Below are 24,852 nucleotides of genomic sequence, written 5' to 3' on the forward strand. Positions count from 1 at the left end.
ATCTCTTCAGCCACTGTGATCACAGAGCTGACCAAAATATTTGCTAGGTTTGGTTATCCGTTAGAGGCTGTTACTGACAATGGAAGGCAGTTTGTAGGACAGTTTTTTGAGTTATTTCTTAAGTCAAGTGGCATTAAGCACATCAGAGCATCACCGTATTACCCAAAAAGCAACGGAAAAATTGAAAGATTTCACAGATACTTGAAGAAAGCCTTCAGAGCAACCAAGTGTGAAGGAAAAACATGGCAAGAGGAACTTCCAAAGATCCTAATGGCATATCGCTCTACACCACACAGAGCATCAGGAGAAACACCAGCCATGCTCATGTTTGGACGAGACATCCGCACAAAGTGTCCGATCCTGGAGAAGAAAAGAGAAAATCCAAAAGAACAGGAAAGAGAAGCAGATGTCAGAATCCATCACGATAAATATAAAACTAAAATGAAACAGTATGCTGACCAGACCAACAGGGCAAAGGAACACAACTTTAAAGTTGGTGACGTGGTCTACATTGCCAGTCTGGAGAATGGAAAGTTGGATCCCACGTACAAAGATATTCGCTATGTACTACTGAGAAACACAGCAGACAACTCTTTTGAACTGGTCAACACAGAGGATGGATCAAAAGTGATCCGAAATGTCAAACATCTTCGACATACACCTGTGGTAATGGACTTTGACACTTTTGAACATCCTTTGGCACACCACACTCAAACTAATAATGACACAGAGGATACGCCTATTGCTGAGACTGCTCCAGTAGATGAGACCCCACCTGAAACTGAACTAGCTGTTCCTGAGGTCATTACCACCAGGAAGGGTCGTGTTATTAGAAAGCCCATCAGATATAGAGAGACATAAAAAAAAAAAAAAAAAAAAAAAAAATTAATAATAATGTCTTGTTTGATTGGAGATTTTTGGAAAATATGATGTGTTGAGCTGTATAAGAAAATATGTTTGTTAGTTACAGATAGACTTTTGTTCTAAACAAGGGAGGAATATGTAGTATAGTTGATGTTTTGGAGTTATCGCGAGAACGCGAGAGCGGGAGAACGAGATGAACGATAATGGCGATCAGTAGTTACGTGCACACGTGTTAATAAAACAAGCATAAAACAGGAACCAAAGACTGTTTATTTTAAGCAACACGACACCGGGTGGGTTTTCAGGTGGCAAATAAAATTAGATGTGGTGGAACCAGCGTCCTGTATTTTTATACCACACACGCTGCAGTTTGCTGCTCTTCAATTTGCTACTTGTGCTACGTTTTTGTACCCAAAACTTAAGAATGGTGGAATAGAAGCGAGCGTCCGCACCAGCACCACCATGCTTTCTCCAGTATTTTTGAGACAAAAGGTAACTTTGAGATTGGTCTATAATTTACACAGTCTGTAGTATCAAGACCCGTTTTTTTAAGAATAGGCTGCACCATCGCTAGCTTAAAATAGTCTGGGACACAGCCTGATCCAAGAGACAAATTGATAATTGACTGAATGTGAATGCCCACCGAGTCAAAGACCTTTTTTAAGAATTTTGCAGGGAGAATATCACCAGAAGAAGTAGACGGGTGCAGGCCATGCATAACCTTTTTTAGTTCCTCAAGAGAAATAGGAGAAAACTGCTCTAAAACTACAGGTACAGCCACCTGAGGAACCACTGTAATAGGTATAGAAGGAAGCAGAATATTACCTCTAATATCCCTGACTTTATCTACAAAAAAACTTAAAAACGTTTCACATCATGTCATGCATCACATCAGGTCTTCCCTCCCCTCCTTCCTGGACCTCTACCAGTTTGCGTATCGGTCTAATCGCTCGACTGATGATGCCATCTCCACTGCTTTACACTTAGCCCTTACACACCTGGACAGGAAGGACACCTACGTCCGAATGCTGTTCCTTGACTGCAGTTCGGCATTTAACACTATCATCCCCCAACAGCTCACTCGGCTGAGCAAATCACTGTGCAACTGGCTGCTAGACTTCCTGACCGGAAGACCACAGGCAGTGCGGGTTGGCAGAAACAGATCCAACAGCGTAACACTGAACAAAGGGGCTCCCCAAGGATGTGTGCTGAGCCCCCTTCTGTTCGCGCTGCTGACCCACTACTGCACACCAGAGCACCCCTCCAATCTCTTCATCAAGTTTGCGGATGACACAACGGTGGTGGGTCTCATCAGCGACAACGATGAGACACACTACAGGAGCGAGGTGAGCCACCTGGCCTCCTGGTGCAAACACAACAATCTCTCTCTGAACACCAACAAGACCAAGGAAATTGTTGTGGACTTCAGGAGAACTCGCACCCAGCACACTCCCCTGTTCATCAATGATACTGCGGTGGAGAGGGTGAGCAGCACCAAGTTCCTGGGTGTGTGTGTCACAGAGGACCTGAAGATCGTCGGTACCTCTCTCCCCTCCCTTCCGGACTTATTCAGCTCCCGCCTCACACGGAAAGCCCTTCGCCTGGCAGGAGACCCAACCCACCCACTACACAGCTTCTTCAGCCTGCTGCCATCAGGGAGGAGACTGTGGAGTCTCAGGACCACTAGACTGAAGGACAGCTACATACACCAGGCTGTGAGGATGCTGAACTCTCTCCCAACTTTACCCCCCCCCCCCCCCCCCCTCCTAACCCCAGCACACACTCATACAGCATCCAGATCAACACAGTACTGATCTGTTGATACACTGGTACTGTTATTCCCTCTTAATCCCCCATCTCATCTTACCACTTCACTACCCTTGTATTGCACTATTATCCCGTTTCGTGTCTCTTGTCACATTTATGGTTACTCTGTAGTTATTGACGTAAAATATACATGTATGATTTGACGGATTTTTTCCCGAAAAAAAATCAAATGGCCTTGGACCCAAAAAGACCAATTTTACTTTCATCAGTCCACAATACGTTTCTCCATTTCTCTTTGGGCCAGTTGATGTGTTCTTTGGCAAATTGTATCCGCTTCAGTACGTGTCTTTTAACAGTGGGACTTTGTGGGGACATCTTGTTAATAGATTAGCTTCACACAGGCATCTTCTAACTGTCACTGTCAAGAACAGTGATTAATCTGGTTGGTCATATAGAACTGCTAGTATTTTGAACACTACTGTATATAGGAAACTTTAGCTGGTGCTTTTTTTCTATTAATGAGAAATAGAACCATTTGGAAGAACTTGTTTCATTTATTCAAGAAGAGGTTTATTGTTGGAAAGCCTGAAGCTGATCTTATGATGGTGGTCGTGTCAATTGACCAGCTCAATGTGGTGGTTTCTTCTTTACAGCCCTGCAGACGTCGATGCTGAACTTCACTTTCCATTTGGATGCCCTGTGGACGTCGATGGTGTTGGGCTTGCTGTTTTGGAGGAGCGGTTCTCCTTCGTCTTAGTGGAGACCGAAGAGTCCTGCCGAGTGCAATCAGAAAGAGGGCTGGTGAGGACAAGACAACACGGGTTTGCAGGTGCTGGAAGGTCCTGAGCCTGTAGTGCTGATCTGGGATCAGGTCTGTATGTTAATTAGGAGATGATTGACACTGACTGCTGTCTGAATTTATCTTAACTGTTATGTCTGCATCTCTCTTAAATTGTTTACATGTATATCATTATTGTGGCTTTGTGACCAGTGTGTTGACCAGTGAGAAAAAAAAAAAAAACCACTGCTAGATTTTAATAGCCAAAACAAGCAAGTGTGTGTGAGACAGAGAACCTACTCTGCCACTGGTGTCTTGCTGTGGTGTCTTGCTCTGGTCTTTCCCCGCTGGTTTCTTGGGTTTGTTGGGGGACAGAACCGTTCCTCCAGACTTTCCCTTCAACTTTGTGTCTCTCTGGAACATCAAAAGGAACATCTAGAACAACACTTCCACCCACTCTGAAAACATTCCTCTGTTTCCTCTGAGAAAAGCAGCAGGATGAGAAATATGTTGCCATCAAAGAGTACGAAGTAACACTTACTGTGCAGCGTCCTGTAGTGTCCCGCTTGTTATCTCCCTTGGGATGTGCGGGATCAGGACCACAGGCAGTCCCACTCTGTCTGGTCCCCCTCTCCAACTTATCCAGCTCTGTGAGAAATGGTTGAATAGCGTTACCAACGTCAGCGACTATAAAAGACGAGTTACTTAACAATCTGTGTGTTCAAAAAAATGCAATGGCCTCCCATTACTTTCAGTTAGGGATCTGATGTCCTTTTGCAGAGCGTGAAGACATTTCTCCTGCTCCACACGTGCCCTCTCTTTCTCTGCAAGGGTGAACCGCAATTCATGAATCATCTTGTCCTTTTCCTGAAGCACTACAGGCAAAAGATCAAACACCAGGTGAGGTTTTCCACTTATTTCACATACTAGAGCACACCGCACGAGAGCACCGGTTCAAGAGGTCTAAAGCAGAAGGCGTCTCTGCAACCGTTGGCTCCTTCTCACGGTGTTAGCACTAGTACTGCTGTACTGTGGGGTGTTTGTGTTAAAGTACTCACGCTGACACGTCTCCCAGTATTTCCGGAGAGTTTGTTGCGACCCGACCTGCTCCTGTCAACGACATGGAAAAAGCTATGAGAAAACACGCAGGAAGCCCGTGTGAAAGATCACTAGCTCAGTGAGACTTAATGAACGGCACTCACAGTCTTCAGCTGCGCAATGGTCTGTTCTTGATTCCACAAGGCGCTGAGAGCTCTGTCCCTCTCTCCCTCCGCGTCAACTCTCTTGGTTCTGTGCTCCCAGAGAGCTTCAGCCAGGGTCTGTACCTTAAGGGGGACGATGAAGTGATCCGACATGTTAGGTTTAACGCCACCCACTCTGCCTGCCACGTTGATTATTTTTAACACCATGGTTTGTTTACTAACCTCTTTCTGCAGCACGGCAATACGGGTGTTGGCCTGACGCATCTCTGATTGGAGATACGAGATGTTGTACTCCTTCTGCAGCAGATCAGCACGTAAGGTCTTGATTTGATCCTGGTCATCACACATCTGCTTCTGGAGCCTGTAACCATACAATACAAATTGCTATGCTGATACTGTGTACAGCCAACTCTTACCATGTTTTCAGTTTGGATCAGACCTATGTATTATCTGATATATAAGGCCAACTGCATGTTATTAAAAGACAAGGGAACAGTTTGAGCATTGCTGAGTAAGATCGATTAATAAGGGTCTTACTTTAAAACCTCCTCCTGGGCCTGTTCCCTCAGGGCAGTGCATCTGTCTTGCCTCAGCTCCTCAAGGACTTTCTCCATCTCCTTTCTGGTGCGGCTCAGCTCTGTCTCCAGGGCCTCGATCTTCCGGCTCTTCTCATGTAAAGTTGTCATGATTGCTTTGATGTTCTTCTGCTGGAGCTCCCCCACCTCCAGCTTCAAGGAGCTGATGGTCCTGGACTGCTTGGTACGCTCTTCTTCACCATCCCTGAGAAGAGCTTTGGCTTTCTGAAGTTCCTCAGAAAGATCAATCACTGTGCTTGTCTGGATACTTAAATCAGTCTCCAGTGCTTGGAGCTTGGTGCTCATGTAATCGGTGACCTGCTGGAACTCGACGAGCTTACTGGACAAAGCCTGATTCTCAGCAGTGAGACGGGTGGCTGCTGCCCTCTCTGTCTCCAGCGTGGAGACGGTGTTTCTGTACACCAGGTCCTGCTGCATCAGATCATTGGCAAGTTCCTTCACCTTCTCCTTTAGTGAATGCTGCTCGTGCTGCATCTGGTCCAGAAGCTCGTCTTTCTTTTTCAAAGTCTGCACAAGCCGCTGGATTTCCTGGTCTTTCACCTCCTCCTTGCCATTGCTGACCAAACACTTGCATTTTTTTCTATAATGCAATATTTCCTCTTTAACGCCATCAACAAAGGCCCTCTGAAGAAAAACACAGTATCAAAATAGTCAGGGCAGGTTTACCTCTTTTGTAACGCTTACAATGTCACTATTTTCTGTACTCTGATATCCTACTGTGTATTGTCACACATTACTATGTCTTTGTCACGTTCATCAGAGTTAAAATCACTTACGTATTCAGACGCTGTCTCAATACTTTGCTCTAAAGAATTCTCCAACTTGAAGATCTTTTCATCTTTTTCCTGGCAAGTCATCATGAGTTCCTTATATTTCGCCACCTGATGCTGATAAATCTATGAGGAAAATCATTAATAAACACATAGAAATGCTATTATAATATGTAATGACACATAATGACACATATGTAATGACACATTATACTGTGCACAAGACCAACCTTGTGGGCTTCCAGTAGCTGGTCGCATGTTTTCTTGAGCAACGCTTCCATTTCTGAAACGAGGTCAACACATCAGTCAGACAGGCAAAACACCAGCGCGCTTCAAAGTTCACCAGAGCGAGAAAACTTTTTGGTACCAAGAGCTTCTGGCATTTGAGAAGCTCCTCCACTATTTTGACAGCCAGCTAATAATCCATGAACCATTTGAATAGTTAAATAGTGCTTTCTTTGTGTTTTACAGTAATCTGACAACTGCTTATTGGTAGGGCCATATGTTTAGGGCCACTAAATGCATAGTAAACATGTCTTATCTAAGAAAATAATAATAACAACCATTAAATAACCTTTCATCTGTTAACCTTTCTCCCAAGAGCCGCATGAAACCAAGCAAAGAGCTGCAGGTTGGCCACTCCTGACCTAAACGTTTGCTACCATCGCCTCAATGTGTATTAATGCACATTTAGCTAGTAAATGTACAACAGTCCCAAAGGTTTAAGAGTTGGTTGCATATCAGTAATAAGGTACGTCAAAAATCACTAAATATCGATACTCTTTCCAAAAACAAATGTTGAATCTACAGTTACTTTAAAAACCGCATTTAAAACCATCATTATACAACAGTTAGTTCCTCACAATCTGAGGTGGATGTTTGTGAGAACTGCGCGGAGCGTTGCCAGGCAACGGCATGTACACACAAAACACAAAACGGCTCTTTGCTTGGATTCACGCGGCTCTTGGGAGAAAGGTTAACAGATGAAATTGTTATTAATGGTCTGTTATTATTATTTTATATACAACCTGCTAAAATTAATCAAATGGATGTTGTTAACATAACGTTTGACCTGCAGCCAGTTTGGACAGACTCAGAAAAAGACTCCACACTACGACCGAATCACAGCCGGTTATTGGCGATAACACACTCCCTCTCGTCTTCTATCGCTTAATTAAAGTCAAAGGACCGTCAGAAACCCTTAGCGCTAAAAGTCCAAAGACACACACATACCTCTGCAGCAATCTGCGTGGCTGAAGCCTAAATGCTGTGGTGAATAAATATTGTTAAAGTGTTCAACTCCGAGTACTGCTTTCCTCCGACTGTACCCCGCTAATCGCGCGCGCCACTTTATATACAGTTGCTGTGTGACGTCATGGGAATTCCCCTTGCACCGTTTAATCAACCAATCATATTTCGAATTAGAATGGCGGGGGCGTGGTCCAATGGTCTCGGGATATTCTCGCTGGTCAGAGTTGCCAGGTTCGCGGTTTTCACGCCAAATTGGGCTTGTTTGGAAATCTAGTCGCGGGTGAAAATTCAGCGGAGGCGGGGCGCGTTTTCTTGGGTTACTATTTAGTTGATAAACACTAATGTTACAATATTATTAATGACTTTAATATAAATCGCAATACTGATAATAAATCCCTCATAAACAAAATACTAACTTTGGGCTAGTTTGAGCTTCTGAAGGGCGGGTTTTAGACTGACTTTGGGCTGGATATTTTTGTAAGACCTGGCAACCCTGTCGCTGGTCCGCGTGCGACCGTTCTACGTCTCGTGAGCTTTTAGCTTGTGCGCTAGCTAGTTAGCAGCTGCTAGCAGAGCTACCGTGATGTTTCACAAGAGGAAAGGATGTAATCGCAGGATAACAACACCATTTTCAAGACGGCCATTCAACGAAAAAGTGGATATTGTGAGAAAAGGCCGAGCAACAGCTCATCTTGAGATTGTAACACAAGACGGTAAAGGGTACGTTAATGACAACAGTGTTATGGAGGTGTTTTTAATACTACACTCATGTTTTCATGTGTGTGTGTGTCTAGTGGAGGCCCATGGCCAGTAAGTACACTTCACCAACATGTGTGTGTGGAAATACGTTTAAACTGAATGCATTGTGAGATAGATAACCAGTGTAACGTAGCAGACATACTACAGTGAGCACACCGGTTTGTTTTGGTTTGCCAAACAAAAAGGATGTTTTGAGTTTCAGGATAAAGTTATCAAGATATAATAAGTGAATATAATCAAGATTGGACATGATTAAGCATGAACCAGAGCGTCTGTGTGGTGGTGGGTGGCTATGGGCCTAAGTCTAGCAATATAGCAGCGGTAGAAGAAGATCGTGGCACCATGAAGTCTGGAAATGATGGACTTAGGACCAGGGACTAGAACTACAGTTTTGTACAACAAAGTTTTGGATATATAAGAAAAATAAATGAGATGAAATGAAATGTATCAATAGATTTCCAGTAACCAGGATTGAGAGGATTTCAAGAATATAACAGATGGCACACAGAGATGCAGCTGGTCAGAATGCTCTCTATGGTGCTTCTGTAGAATGTGATATAGATATACATATAGATAATTAAATGGAAATGGCCAAGAACTGAACCCTGTTGATTAACATTAACATTGTGAGATTTATGAACAGGAAGTGAACAAGTGAACAGGACGTGTGCAGTGTTTCTAATGACTAAGTATTAAAAAAGACTCATGCCAGTCTCGGGGAAAAGGAGGAATTTAATGAATAATGCCAGGTTCACACTACACGACTTTTCAGTCGTCAGGTTTTTGTACCGTTCGCACTACATGACTGGTTGTGCTGTAATCGCGAGTCTTTCAGTTGTTGTGGCTTTCACACTACATGACTGATCGGTGACATGGGCTCACGAATTAAACGACTGGGGAATCGCCGACTCATCTGGCTGCCCTCCAAAAACACGAGAACAGTCGCCGACTGGGCTAGATATTAAACATGCTAGATATTAAACATGCTAGATATTTGCCGGGCGTCTGCGATGAGTCGGTGACCACTCTGCGACCACTCGGCGAGCGTCTTTCAGCATGTCACTACAACACGATTTGCCTCCGACCACAGTTTCTGTCGGCGATCTACAAAAAACAGTCGGCGACTGAAAAACCAGCCTAAAATCGTGTAGTGTGAACCTGGCTTAAGGTGCACAACACAAAACCCGAGACATGATCCAAAGTAAGGAAGCAATCACCAGCAGTCAATTGGTACAAAGACAAGCTATATATAGATGGACAAATGGCCCTCAGGTGCTGGGGATTATAATGGGCCCCACCCACCTGAGGCAGGAACACAACGCAACAGCAACAGAACAACATGTGTGTGTTGTAGTGCATGGGGAGGAGTTGTTCTCGTCTCTGCAGGTTGTCTAGCTGCATCTAGCTGCACTCTCAATTTTCTCTCAGTCTTTAACACTCAGTTCAGAGTAGTTCAAAGTATCTTTAATGGTATGAAATGAAGTGTCAAAGCACCACAAAAATGTTAAGAGCATGAGAGATAACTAAAGTTAAGGTTAACTAAAGTTAAGGATTTGGCAAATATGCAAAAGGCTTTGTATACATATGCTTTATATATGTGCTTATAAATACACACTTAAAAATAGTGTTTGTCTCTCCTTCACATACACACAAATAATTGCTATTACCCTCTTCCTATCTCTGAAACATCCATATTATCAGTGTATTTATCAGATCACATACACATGAATCACATACACACACTCCCTTCTCTCTCACTCTCTATTTATACACACACACATGCACACACACATCGTAGCATCCCTCTCTAATACACACACACACAACATATGTGTTTGGGGTGATTAGACTGGTGCAGCTTCATTTCTGAGTGTGTGTATTCTGAAATGTGAAAGACCTTGTGTGTGAGATGCGTTTGTTATGTGCAGCTGTAAGTGTGTTTTTATCTCCTTCTGTCTACAGGCCATCTGACTGCAATATTTCAGAGGAAGACTGCGCTGCTCTGTCCTCAGCTCTGGAGTCAAACCCTTCATCACACTTGAGAGAGCTGAACCTGGACCTCAATAAATTCAGGAAATTCAGGAAGGAAGCAGTGTTCTGCTGGAGGATCATGTTATAGAAAATGCTGAAACTCTACTTTCCTACTTTTTTAACATGGCGTACGACCAAATGAGGAAGTTTAAGGTCACCCTCTGGGTCAAGGACACTAGACAGGGAGAAGGTGGGAATGTAGACATGTTCCAGAGAGAAGACCTGTGCCCGACAAGAGCACGTTTCCCTAAGAGTGCAGAATTTATTCTTATATTCTTATATTTGGTACTTACATGTGTATATATATAATAAAAAAAAATTAATCAGAAGCTTTGTGATTAATTAATCGAAATTAATCGCATTTTAATTGCATTTCAGTATTTAACAACTGGAAGGCACTTGGAATGTGGCAGAAAGAAGCAGGTAAGAGAATCATGCAGGCAGGTCCGTCTCAACCATCTCAGTGCTTGAAGTTGCAGGCTGATCCAGACCTGGAAGTTGTGCCCTCGAGACCCCGAGCCAACCCAACACCGAGGAGACAACACCACGAACCGCCATCAACACCACAAGAGCAGCATCGGGACCAGAAAACTTCAGCCCAGAAAACTGACTCACAAGCTGAACAGAGGACAGCAGCGCAGGCACTACTGCTGGTGGTGCCATCATCATCATCATCATCACCAACCCAGCTGCTGGTGCTGCAATCATCATCATCACCAGCACCAGCCCAGAAGATTACAGCGGTTACGACACAGAGAATGAGCAGGAAACAGGAGAAGAGCAAGCACGTGGGCTCACACGGTCGGGGGGGTCAAGTTTCAAAACGCAGGCCTCATTAGAAAGAAAACACAGAAAAAGGAGAGACAAGAGAACCACCAGATGCCAAAGGTAGAGGTGACAGACCATGAAGGACTGATGGTGGTCCACCCCCCATGGACTGTGTCCAACATCAAAGAAGTCATGTGACAGATGGACAACCCTAGAGACGTGGGCGGAGAGAAGTTCGCCAGGCAGGTCCACCGGTTATGTCAAGAATTCAAACGTAACACCAGCGAGTTGAGAAGACTGCTGATGATGAAATGCTTTGTAATGTAACTATAGTAAAGTGTAACTAGTGTACCCATATATGTGCAAGTGTACTAGGAAATTTGCCATGAGATTTAGTTATTTGATACATGGTTGTGTTCTCTCTCTCTCTCTCTCTCTCTCTCTCTCTCTCTCTCTCTCTCTCTCTCTGCAGCTGGTCTCTCATTGAAGACATGGACATGAACGTGGTGCGGCTGTGTGAGCTGGAGCGTGAGGATGGAGACAGAGTCCAACTCAGTCCCCGCGTGTCCAACCTTATATATGACAAGAGTATGACGCTCCACCATGTTACTACACAAACATACTTCAGATCTCAGATATCAGCTTTAAAATACTAAAATGCTGTGTGTGTGTGTGTGTGTGTGTGTGTGTGTGTGTGTGTGTGTGTGTGTGTGTGTGTGTGTGGGCGCATGTGTGTAGTAGCTGAAACTGAAGAAACTGAAGATCAGCGGGCTAAATGTTGTTCAAGGTCCCTGTACAGGAAAGACTGAGGTCTATGTGCTCTGTGATAAGGTGTAAAAAGGTGAGGTCAACTTCCACACTAGGAAACAACCGTAGCACCAACACACAATGTCTCCACCAGCAACACCCTGCACAGCTAAGACATGGGGACTCCAGAAAACCCAGAAACACCTCTTTGTCTCACTAATGAAGTTACAATAATGACGTTCTTGTTCTAATTAATAATTACAGACATATATCGAAGCTTAGGGAAGTTATACTTAAGTTGTGTCTTAACAACGTCCTTGTCACACACACACACACACACACACACACACACACACACACAGTTTCACAGTTTCAACCCAACCCTGATTGTTAGGGTGTTTTTTAATTTACTGTGTTCTTTTCCACACCAGGGTGCTCTGCAGCCTGAGAACATTCCTCCTGTCCCCCTGTGTGGATGCCCTCAGCAGCTGCACCTGCACAGGTGAAATGAAGGTGCTGCACCTGCTCATCAACCTGATATCGTCTGACATCCAGCATTACACACACTGGCATATATTAGTTCTTCCTAAACATCTTTAAATAGAAGCATTTTAAATGTGTGCATGTGTCTTAACAATGTCCTTGTCTCTCACACACACACACACACACACACATACACACACACAGAGAGTTCTGTACAACACACATTACATTTAGTTTCAGGAATCACACCAAGTTCCAGTTGAGATTGTTAGTGGCTCCTGTCAGCTGATTCAGTAAAATCCACCACATAAATATTGAGTAGAGAGACCATCACACTCACACAGGAGAGACTCTAACTTGACATACTATTGACACAGGGGGGCAATAGAATTCACTGCTCTTCTGAAAATAAATGTGACAAAAATATGACCAAGGTCCCTGGAGGGATTATTGAAGTGACTCTTACAGTCAGATGTTCATTTACATGTAAAATGCCATGTAATACTGGATCTCCACAACCAGTTAAATAGACTTTAAAGTACTCCTGTTCTTCATCTTAATTTGTATTCTCCTTCATCTAAGGAATCAAACGCCTCAGGGTTTCAAGCTCCCCTATCTTCATCACCATTGTCTACAATCTGAAACACTTAGCCTATGTCAACTTTAGACACATTTGCTTTCTGTGATTTAAAGACTTGACCAACTGGTTATTTGGTTTAGAAGTGGTTTGTAGGCCAGAATATTTATGTTCATTCTGTTTTAGTTTATTTCAAATCTTGGTTGCCTAATTGTCATGCAGATATAACAAAGTTGGTGGATTCACCTTTTCAGTAAGGCTAGTGAAATGCTAAATTATGCCATAACTCTTGCAAATATAAATATACTGTAGAAAATCTATTTATTACATAGTGGAATGTGTTGAGAACAAAATAGCATAAAAAATGATCAATGTAAATCAAAATTATTATCCCATGGAGGTCTGCATTTGGAATCATACTCAAAATCCAAGTGGAAAAATCAAATGACAGGCTGATCAAACTTTAGTTGAAATTCTTCAAGACAAGTTCAAATGAGGCTCAGTAGCAAAAACTCAGAATATGAACCAGGGGGCAGTAAAGAGTAATTAACATAAAAAAAAAACTGGCCATACCTGAGAATGTTTGGACAAGTATTTACACCACATGGGTTAAAAAGTCTTCTGGTGTTTCATTTTTCAGATTAAGGTCACTCATGGTGTTCTTTTTAGGAGACCTGGACGTGTTAGTCGGCGAATGCACCTCTCTCCTCATATAAAAACATTATGTTAACATGTCTTATTCTTTGCCTCTGCCTGCAGATAAACCTAATCCTGATGTCTCAGGGATCCTCATGCCTGTGCTATTTTCTAGCTCCACCCTTTTAGCTGTGCTGCCATAGCTAAATCTGCTGGAGCCTTGCACACTATAGTCCATTAATTTACACTTCTCTGTACTAAGACATGTCTAATGATCTTATCTCTCCTCTTGCTGAGGTAAATCTACTCCTGACGTCATGCTGCTACTGAGTCTCAACCTGTTCCAGCTGTTATGGTCCCCCTGCTTCACCCCAACTCCACTGCGCTGGACAGATGTTCCTGTTCCAGATGTGTTTCAGACATACATACACCCAGCAAATCCTTAATCAGAACACATTGACATGTTCATTCCCTTATCTGTGTGTCTGCACCTCAGTTAGAATCTCTCTCCCTGGATTTTCCATTCCCCTACATCCAGTCTACTGTACCTACTCTCCTGATAAGGCAGTGGTTCTCAATTATTTTCTGTCATGCCCCCCCTAGGGAACATAAAAATGTTCACGACCCCCCATGAATTGAAACACTATTGAGAACCTGATAATAATGAACTTTTTATCATTTGGGACAGTATTTCCTGAAGGGACAGAGGAGAGGGCAACTAAGGTGCAGAGCCCTTTTTGCTGGGACGCTGCTGAGATCCACTTGGGTTAGGTAGACTTCTAGGCAACTAGCACCAGTGCACTGGAGAGTTTGTACCATGTATACTTTGGCTATTTTGTACTCATTTATATTTCATATAAATTGATCTAAAAGAACTTTTGGTGTTAAGACTTTGCTTGGGTAACTCAGTCAAAACCAATCGGTTCATCGGGGCAGTGTTGGGGCCTATCTGGGTCAAGAAAAAATATCCCAACAATATACACCTGTGTTTTGGGCTCCTGAGTTAGATTCCTTCTGCAATATAAGATACATTATATTTATAACACCCAGTTAGATTTTTTTTTCCCAACGCAAAGTTCAGTGACCATGTTATCAGTGCATTTGTCCATCAAGAGATGTGCTACACACTTTAAACACACCAGCATTTTAGAGATACAAAAGTATCTCTAAATAAGAAATATAAGAATACTATATTTGAAGAGAGAGAACAGTCCTCGTTTTGTTTCATTTGTGTTTTTTAACATTCAAATAACATTTCCCCTGTTAACTAGTGCACTACACAGTCAAAAGCTGAATGTATATTCACTATCCTAAACAAAAATACTCCTACGCTTACTAAAAGCACTAAATGGGCACTAAATAATGATTGATTTGAGATGTGCCCAGTGAGAGAAGCAGCACTGCGTAACCGTAACAACCATCCTAGTGAAGCAGATATAATAATTATTATTATTTCTATATAAATGTAGCCAGGTGAATAATAAAGTTATTATTTCCATATGAAATGGTCATGGCCTGGTGGTAGGGAACAGTCATGGGCAGTCATGGTCTGGTGTTAGGGAACTGGTCTTGTGACCGGAGGGTTCGTGGGTTCGATTCCCAGACCTGAGGCCATGACTGAGGTGCCCTTGAGCAAGGCACCTAACCCCAACTGCTCCCCGGGCGCCGGGCTAGGGCTGCCCACCGCTCTGGGCGGTGTAAAAATCACAATTGACAAAATACGGCACATTTACATTTACATCATTCTCTCCTTTGCCTCGCATGTTATTTTAAGTATCCAGTAGGTGGCACTGTTGTGAGAGGTAGTATAGGCCAGTTTCTCGTGCATGTATATAATTGCACGTATGACGTCGCCCAGCACGAGAGCCTAACTGTACCTGTAACGGACAGAGACGTTGCTCAGTATCACCAACCGCCTCTCTGTAAAACAGACCCTCCAGAAAGTCGCGATGTTGCGATTTGCAACTTCAAGCAAACCCTGCGAATTCAGGGCGGTGTTGCAACTTCAGCCAATCACCGCAACTTTCCCGCAAATTTGACCAATCGCTGATGTCGTCTTGATGTAACGTCGACAAACTCCCGCCTTACTTCCGTATATACGTTCAAGAGGAGCAGACTGAAAGCAGCATGAGCGATGAAAATAACGGCAAAAAGATCGGGAAAAGCAGTATCCCGGTACACTACATGAAAGCGGGGATAAACTGTTTTTGTTTTTTGTTTTCAGTGTTTTATTGTTTCACAACGATGGGTTCATACATGTGTTTCCAACAAGTTTAACATTTCTAGCACCAGCCCATCCACTCCAAGTGATTTTCATAGTCTTTTAAGAGACGGAAAGTCCATTTCTGCCACCGAGCTGTTGCACTTTGAGGGATCATTTCAAGAAAGTGAGAGGGATCATTGTGCATTCTCTGTCCCAACACCTGTGTTTCAGGGGGCGGGGCATACAAAATCTTGAGAGGGATCATTCCTGCCCAAACTATAGAGCACATATGTCAATGTTATGGCTCGCGGGCCAGATCCGATCCGCGAATTGATTATCTATGGCCCCCTGGATGATATTTAATTACTATTAGAACCGGCCCGCAGGCCACAACCGCCCGATGGTGTTTTGCAAGCACAAACACTACATTCCCCACAATGCAACGGTAGCCTGCGAAGTCACTGCAGCGCACAAGCGGCGAGGGTCCGCGCGGCGAAGATGACGTAATCGCACTGGCTCCGCCCGTGCGCGTGCGTGTCGATTCGCAAGGTCGTGCACCTCTCGAATTTTGTAACTGCGCGCACCAGATAAACTTAATTAAGTTAAATATTTATACATATAGTCTAAATGATTCGAAATGATTCCTTCAATGATTGCTTGAAGTGTTAAAACCATGGGTTTTATAAGAAGCATAATACCCATAAATAAATAAATCAGGGTCGCCATCGATCTCGATATAATACTTAATTTGTGTCCATTTTACAGGCCGCCCGGTAACAACTTACGTTCGCCACCCCCTCCAGGTTCAAATCTCACTCCAAGCGATCTTGAAAAGTTGGCAACCCTGAATAAATAGTTAAATAGATAATTAAAATGGACTACTAAATAGAGGAAACCATACAACATTTACTCCCTATTGCAATGTACTCACAAAAAAGCAAAACTTCCATCGCAATTTTTTTGAAAAACACCCGCAACATCAAACATTTTAGCCTGCAACAATCACAAAAAAGGCCCGTGAAATCCTGGTGGGACTGACTATTGCAGGTCACCCTGCAAGGTCGCATCTAATGTAGATGCTACAAAATGTGTAAAAATCACAGACATGTTCGCTGCTGTAGCCTCCGCGTCCTCTGTAGGTAAAGACAGCAGCAGCAGCCAGAGATGCAGGCTTGTGAAAGAGGGACAGACTGAGAGGGAAAGTGTAGTACGTAGGCAGGTAGTAATGTTAACACAGGGACTTTACTACATGAGAATGATGAGCCATGGCGATTGATTAGTATCAGTATGAAATAAATAATTAATTTGCATACTTCCCAAAATCTGGCGGCCACGCGCCCTTATTCTGATAAAATAGCAAATGGTCAAGACTGAGAATTTTTGGATGAGCAGCATGTGTCCATTTTAGGTTATCATAGCATTTTAGATCATTAGGTTAAAGGTGTGTTGAAAGTGTGACGGTGGGTGCTCAAACCTGGGCTGTAGTGTGTGAGCTCAAACCTGGGCTGGAGTGTGTGAGCTCAAACCTGGGCTGGAGTGTGTGAGCTCAAACCTGGGCTGGAGTGTGTGAGCTCAATCCTGGGCTGGAGTGTGTGAGCTCAAACCTGGGCTGTAGTGTGTGAGCTCAAACCTGGGCTGGAGTGTGTGAGCTCAAACCTGGGCTGGAGTGTGTGAGCTCAAACCTGGGCTGGAGTGTGTGAGCTCAAACCTGGGCTGTAGTGTGTGAGCTCAAACCTGGGCTGGAGTGTGTGAGCTCAAACCTGGGCTGGAGTATGTGAGCTCAAACCTGGGCTGTAGTGTGTGAGCTCAAACCTGGGCTGGAGTGTGTGAGCTCAAACCTGGGCTGGAGTGTGTGAGCTCAAACCTGGGCTGGAGTGTGTGAGCTCAAACCTGGGCTGGAGTGTGTGAGCTCAAACCTGGGCTGGAGTGTGTGAGCTCAAACCTGGGCTGTAGTGTGTGAGCTCAAACCTGGGCTGTAGTGTGTGAGCTCAAACGATTTCATCTCATAGCTGGCGAATGGGACATGATCGCTCACCAGCTCTTTGGGGATCCCATGCCTTGCGAAAACAGACTTCATTTTTTGAATTACTGTATATGCAGCTGTATCAGATAAGTTGAGCACCTCTTTATACTTGGTCAAATAATCCACTAGCAGAAGATACGACTGACCTTTCAGCATGAAGATATCTGCTCCGACTTTCATCCATGGTAACTCTGATGAGGCATGAGCGGTTCTCGCTGATGTTTTGGTAAGAACTGCTGGCATTGTAAACATTTCTCGATCATGGTCTCTATGTCCTGTGCCATGCCAGGCCAGTACAGGGTTTTTCTTGCTTTGGCTTTTGTGCGTTGCACTCCTTGATGTGCAACATGCAATTTGTCTAAAATCACTTTTCTGAAGCTCCGAGGTATGACAAGTTTCTCTCCCATCATGATGATGTCATTTTGTATGCTAATGATGTCACGCATTGGCCAGTAACAGTGAAGTGACGACTCAAGGCTGTGCTTCTTTGTGGGCCAACCTGTCAGATGTTTTTTGCATACAGCTTGTAACACGCTATCAGCAGCTGTTGCCTCCTTCAGTCTTCTGAGGGTTTCTTCACTCAGGGCATCAGTAGCTTCTAAGGCGTATACAACTTTCTCCTCACATGGATTTTCAGACATGGTTTCACTGCCTCTTCCAACTGTGGCGCGTGATAGAGCGTCTGCAATGTGTAAGTCTTTACCTGGTGTGTATGTCACATGTAAATCATACCTTTGCAATTGTAGCATCATTGCTTGTAGTCGTGCTGGTGCTTTGTTCAGCGGCTTGCGCATTATGACTTCCAGTGGCTTATGATCAGATTGCACACTCACGGGTCTGCCGTAGACATACTGGTGGAACCTCTTGGTGGCAAACACTATGGCAAGTAACTCCTTCTCTATTTGTGCATATCTTTTCTCTGTATCGGTGAGAGCTCGCGAGGCATAACACACTGGGCGGCCTTCCTGCAACAGACAAGCTCCCAATCCATCCTTGGAGGAGTCTGCTTGTAAAGTGAGTTCCTTTTCGTGGTCAAAATACCTGAGAACTGGGGCTTGTGTAAGAGCATCCTTTAGAGTTTTCAGTGCTGCGCTATGATGAGGACACCACTGCCAGGCTGCATCCTTCTTTAGCAACTGTCTGAGAGGAGCCGTGAGTGAAGCTTCATTTGGAATGTATTGTGCCAAGAATTTTGTCATTCCCAACAGACGTTGTAAACTTTGTTTATCCTCAGGTTCAGGCATGTCAACAATTGCCTTAATTTTGGCTTTGTCTGCTCTTTGACCAGCTGCTGTGATGACATGGCCCATGTATTTCACTGTGTCTACTTTAAACTGGATCTTGTCCTTGTTAAACTTCACATTGGCTGTTCTTGCTCTCTCCATTACCTTTTGAAGGATCTTGTCGTGCTCCTGTTCTGACGATGCTGCAATAATCATGTCATCAGCAATGATGTGAACACCTGAGATGTCGCCAAAAGTCTCACAATTCTTCTGTTGAAACACTTCGCTGGCTGACTTGATCGGAGTCTGAGAAAACGAAAACGACCCCATGGTGTGTTGAAAGTGCACAGCTTTGACGAGGGCTCATCCAACTTGATCTGCCAGTATCCATCCTTTTCATCTAAGATGGAAAAGATGGACTTTCCTGTCAATTTGCTACGGACGTCTTCTGGAGTTGGAATGGAGTAATGCTGGCGTTTAACTGCCTGATTCAGGTCGCAAGGGTCCAAGCATACCCTAAGCGTTCCATTTTTCTTTTTTGTGGCAACAAGACTATTAACCCATTCAGTTGGCTCACTAACAGGCGTTATGACTTGTCTTTCCTGTAATTGTTTCAGTGTCTTTTTTAATGGATCCATAACAGAGAGGGGTACATTTCTGCAGGCATGTATCACTGGTGTGACAGTTGGGTCAATATGTATGTGGTGGACTCCAGGAAATTCACCCAGTCCTGTGAAGACCTCTGCATATTGCTGTAACAGCTCCTCTTTGGTGGCTGGAAATGGTTTGGGTTGTGGGGTTTTTGCTGTAAGCATTTCGATCCTCTTGAGCAGCTGCAACTCCTCACATGCGCTTCCACCCAGAATAGGTTTGTCAGCATGACTGGTTACGTGAAAGTCAAGCATAGCCTTGTGTTTGGCCGTTTTACACTCTAGAGATACTACCCCATCCACAGGCAGGCGTGCACCACCAAAAGCAAAACGTTTTTGTGACCTTTAGGTGGGTTGGACCTGGTAACTGCTGGTATAGATTCCTGGGAAGCACATTAGCATCAGCTCCTGTGTCCAGTTTGAAATTTATTTGTAAACCTCTGATTGTAGCCGTTTCATGCCATATAGTGTCTTTCTTCTGACTTGCCATTTCCATGTTTTCATGTTGTACCATCCCTATGTATAAAGAATCTACTTCACTCTCTATGTTATGGACAGTCTTCTCTTTCCTGTTGCTGATCTTCACATTGTCAGCTCTACATACCTTCGAGAAGTGGTTGTTCTTTCCGCATTTGTGACACACCACACCATAAGCTGGGCATCGTCATTCGTCATTTGCTTCTTGCTGTTTATTCTGCTTTTGTTCCGTCCTGTACATTTTTGTACAGTTACATTTCTTAATGCATCCACTGAGGTGTCGTGCATGATGGGCGTTGTTAACATTGATTGAAGCTGTGTTTTAGCAAGCTCTGAAGATCTGCATATATCTATAGCTTTGCGTAGAGTTAAGTCGGTTTCTCTTAGTAGCCTCTCTTTCAAACGAGTATCGTTTATACTGAATACTAGCTTATCTCTAATCATATCGTTTTCATTTATTGCAAATTCACAGTCTTTGCACTTCTGGCGTAGTTCTGTTATAAATCTGTCCACCGATATTCCTGGAGACATTGTGTGGGACCAGAACTGGTATCGTTCAAAAACAACATTCTTTTGTGGGCTGCAATAATCCCTGAATGCTTTCACGATGTCCTCCAATAGCATCGTGTCATTTTCTCCGGTCGGTGTAATGGCGAGTGTGTTATACACTTCTAACGCTTCTTCGCCAACAGTATGAAGTAGAATGGCACATTTTACCTTTTCCTCTTTTTCCAGTGCTCCCGAAGCGTCCATGTACAGCCGGAATCGTTGTTCCCATCTGTGCCAGTTTTCAGCTAAACTACCTGTGAGAATCAGCGGCGACGGCGGCTTGAATTGCTCCATTTTTGCCTCAACGGTCTTTTTTTTTTTTTCTCGCACGTGCTCGGTGTGGATAAACTTCTACAAGCTCATCTACGGTACCATCCTCGTGTTACTCCGTAACTCCGACTTCTGACACCATGTTGTGTTCTTATGATATGAACGTGGGTAACTAATTAACGACCAACGGAAGCAAGGATGTGGTACAACTTCTTTTACTTCGTAGCTCCACAACAACATTCACCATGCCCAGCAATCAATCAATCCCCGAACCCCATGGTCGTGACAGTACCGTGCAATCGAGCACAGATCGCTTGCCCATGTATATCACAGTTCTTACAGGCTACATCATAGTATTATTGTATTCTTGATGACTAAAATTTTACAGTGGTGGGGGGCGTGCTGACTCTTTGGACCCTCCTGTATTTGACAATGATGTGCATACCATAAACCAGTCTATTTCTTATGACTGAACCCTGAGGATCGTTAACATTTATGTGTCTTAATTTGTTGTTTGCAGGGGGAGATTGCCGGATCATCCAGGATGGTACAGGAGGATGAGGACACAGTGTCTGGCTGTTCAGAAAGGACACAGTGTCTGCCTGTTCTGTAAGGCGTGTGTCTATGTATCTGTCTGTTAATGTGCTGTGTGATCTCACGATTTGTGTTGTATTTAAAGGAAATGGAAGAACAGAGAGAAGACCCTCAGGCCTCCATGTCCAGAGCTCACACCTCTGCAAGAGAACACGTGAGTGGTAGTTATGCAGTTCAACATGAATAAATACTTCTCAATCTTGACTATACTTCAGTCTTAAAGTAATCTGAGATTAGTGAGATCTACAAAAGGTACTTGCTCCTAGATATAGAATGTAAAAAAACAGATCTGCAATACAAAAAACTTAAAATATTGAAGTTGGAGCTTGAAATAAAGAAAATGGAGAAAAATGTGAGTATTTGCAAAAAGGTCTCACTTTAATATGCTTGTTTTTGCAAGATAAGTAAATCAAAGTTTCTTCTGTCCACAGGCTCAGCAAGACAATTAATACATTTCTCTTTCCAAAAAAAAGGCGTCTTGTTTTATGTTAATAGTGTTAATGAACAAATGCAAACAAAATATTCCCTTAACTAAAGTAAGTGTTTGCATACATGTCCCTCACAGCTCTACCATCCATGTGGTCTGCAATTAAAATGTCGTCTTCCCATTGCTCCAACTGCACTCTTGGCATTACTCCTTTTTGCAGTATTGCCACATTGTGCAAAACTGCACAGGGTGCTACAAAATCACAGGCTCTCTCAGGGGTCACTGAGATGGCGCAAGCAGTTAAATCTGCTCTTTAACTGTCCAAATGCCATCTCAATGCATGCCCTTGTCTTTGAATGTGCACGATTGAACCTCCTCTCTGCATCTGTTGTAGGGTCTGCATATGGGGTAAGGAGAAAAGGTTGGCAGGGGTAACCCCTATCCCCAAGCAGTAAGCCAGGAAAAGCACATACGATTATAAGGAGTAGAGTTAAACACTGAGGCCAAATCTGCACTATTTTGTGTGGTTGGAGTGTTCTTACCTTGGGCAAACCTCTGTGCCAGTGAGGAGGCACGAAATATCCTGGAATCGTGCACCGAGCCGGGCCATTTTGCCTCAATGTTGGAGAATAGAAATTGGCTGGTGCAAACCATTTACAACAATGGCAAAAGTGACAAAGGGTGAAAGTTGTTCAAACCCATGAACTGACATGCTTTACATTTTCTGTTGGGTAGGCAAAACTTGCATGTACCTGTACATTGATGCTGTGAAACAATTTTTTGGTTCACATAGTCTGCCTCCATGGGTACAGATGGAGCCTTTATCCAGAGCGTCTGTTAAAGTCATACATTTAACTCCAAGTTACTGATCAAACCAACACTACTTCTCATGAATACATGCCAGCTGTTCTGAAAAGGATGGGAAGGATGCCTCTGTGACCAGAGAATTTGATGAATATATTAAGGAAGCGCTTAAGCGCAAGGTAAACCTTTCGAATTTCGCGGCAGACCGTTGCCTTACTAAGATTTTATGCATCCCCAACGCTGTACAGAAATGCACGACTGGCAAAGAAGCGCAAAGCGATACAGACCGTTTGGGGTTTGGTAAGAGCTTTACTACGTCTAGTGGTCTTCTCAATATATGGCCCCAGTAATTTACAAAGATATATAATACTGTGTCTTCTGAACCTGTAGTGCTCAAATAAGTAGTCATCTGGAAAGCCCAGTGGATCTGTCCTGTCCTGGAATGACCTTGGAGCTGGTAGCATGAATGCTCTGCGCACTATACACGCTCCCTCATCTACTGGATTCTCTACAAATGGGCCATGGTCAATCAGCCTTCAGCCTTCACTGTTAGCTGCTCTTTTTATAGCTTACATTTTGGATTATTTGTATCACCTGTATGAAGATCTTGGTAAGGTAGTTGTCTGTGTCCATTTCCTTTTTCCACCATTAAGTTAACCACACATTTACATTATTTATACTGAACATATGTAAATTGCAGAGTGATATGATTTGCTTGTAATTTGAACACAAAAGAGGAAGTATGGGGATAAATATATACCTAAAAGTATCTTCACCTAAATTACTCAGTATTAATAATTATTAATACTCAGGTACAAAGAATTGTATTTTTTGTGATATAGAGTTTATGCTAATGTATGTTTCTGCACCATAACTGCGATTAGGCACTGTATTCCATTTTACACTGACCTGAATTTGTGAAGATTAAACCAATACATTAAAATGTGCAGAAACCTCACTGATTAACAATGAATATGTACTCTTAAGATCGAAAAATAAATTGCATTTTGAAATATAATTATTAAATTTGATAATAATAACCTGCAATCATTCCAAACTAATAATTACAGTACTCCATTAAATGTATAAAAATATGATATGATATGCTACATCCACAGCAATTGAATGGATAGAATTGCAGCGGAACCTTGTTCCTCAATTCAGTTTCCCGGATGGCGAGACTGACATCACGCTGCTCAGCCAATAGAAGTGGGTCCCGCTGAGCTAAGCCTCAACTCTAGCCTGGTACCAGAGATGCTCACAAGTCATTTTTTGCAAGTCCAAGTCAAGTCTCAAGTCAAGTCTCAAGTCTTTGACCTCAAGTCTAAGTCAAGTCTCAAGTCTTTGTTCTCAAGTCCAAGTCAAGTCCCAAATATTTGAGTGATACTGTAGTCGCAAATCACTGTATAGTTGTAATGATCTGTTATGACACTTCTGATGTATAATAGCTTAAACTGGTAAATGAAGAAATACAAATACACACACAAATGTTTTCTAGATAAATTTTGTATCTGTAATTTTCTCCAAAAAGTATTTTTCTTCTTTCAAAATTGACATTTTTCTGGATACAATATTCTCTTCTTTCAGTAGAACATCTGCTATATTTTGTTCTAAAAGATAAAGGAGGGCTGTGAAATTAAAAAATCACATTTTTAACTATATATATTAAAGGTCTGCATATAAGGAAAATAGCAACCAAATTAGTGATTATAAAATAAAAATTAAAAACAGAATTCAAATTTTACAATAATAATGATTCTGACATAAAAAGCCCTGCAGCAACAACTATTTGTCTCCTAATGAACTGGATCAAACACAATCTATTTGAACTTCAAGGTGTCTTTCAGTGTCCAATACAAGGAAAATATTTATGCAACTAACGCATTACATTTTTAAAAGATCAGGATTGACAGGGTACTTGCACTTAGCCTGGCTCGGTGAGGTCGCATTATGAGGCCTCCATAACTGAACACCCTCTATACTGGTGCACTGGTGGCAAGTCAATACCAATATTGCAATATTGCTAATAAACTTTCAGGCAGTGACTAACCTTTCCGGGTGGGTTTTCAGGTGGCGAATAAAATTAGATGTGGTGGAACCAGCGTCCTGTATTTTTATGCCACACACGCTGCAGTTTGCTGCTCTTCTATTTGATACTTGTACTTGTTTTGTACCCAAAACTTATTATGAATGGTGGAACATTCCTCACCAGCGCCGCCATGATCGCGATGTTTTGCGGCGCGCGCAGCACCAGGGTCGCGCGAGGTGGACGGAGTCGCGCGCAACGGTCACTTCATATATGTAATGCTGCAGCCCGGAGCCCCGGTGGGCGTGGATAAAGGGCGGAGCATGTGTCAATCATTTTTTACTGCAGACATTCATCTTAACAGATCTTCCAAAAGA

At 43.1% G+C, this 24,852-nt stretch overlaps 1 protein-coding gene and 1 long non-coding RNA gene across 3 annotated transcripts; one reads left to right on the forward strand and one right to left on the reverse strand.

Moving 5' to 3' along the window:
- Positions 1–3,180: 3,180 nt before the first annotated feature.
- LOC143489246 (uncharacterized) lies at positions 3,181–5,748 on the reverse strand. The gene is made up of 6 exons (XM_076988132.1): positions 5,149–5,748; positions 4,834–4,972; positions 4,612–4,734; positions 4,468–4,519; positions 3,710–4,284; positions 3,181–3,404 (listed from the first exon to the last, which is right to left on the reverse strand). The coding sequence occupies exons 1-5, from the start codon at positions 5,679–5,681 to the stop codon at positions 4,115–4,117; spliced, it is 1,017 nt and encodes a 338-aa protein (XP_076844247.1). The 5' UTR covers positions 5,682–5,748; the 3' UTR covers positions 3,181–3,404; positions 3,710–4,114.
- A 1,699-nt stretch (positions 5,749–7,447) lies between these two features.
- LOC143489244 (uncharacterized) lies at positions 7,448–12,223 on the forward strand. 2 transcript variants are annotated; one of them, XR_013124612.1, is made up of 6 exons: positions 7,448–7,948; positions 9,973–10,303; positions 10,397–11,028; positions 11,259–11,374; positions 11,525–11,627; positions 11,965–12,223. It is a non-coding gene; the product is annotated as an uncharacterized LOC143489244 (long non-coding RNA). The 2 variants fall into 2 exon arrangements; XR_013124611.1 differs by having other exon boundaries at positions 7,449–7,948; positions 9,950–10,303.
- The last annotated feature ends 12,629 nt before the right edge of the window (positions 12,224–24,852 follow it).

The sequence above is a fragment of the Brachyhypopomus gauderio genome, unplaced genomic scaffold (assembly GCF_052324685.1).
Source record: "Brachyhypopomus gauderio isolate BG-103 unplaced genomic scaffold, BGAUD_0.2 sc60, whole genome shotgun sequence".
In the NCBI taxonomy this organism is placed as follows: domain Eukaryota; kingdom Metazoa; phylum Chordata; class Actinopteri; order Gymnotiformes; family Hypopomidae; genus Brachyhypopomus; species Brachyhypopomus gauderio.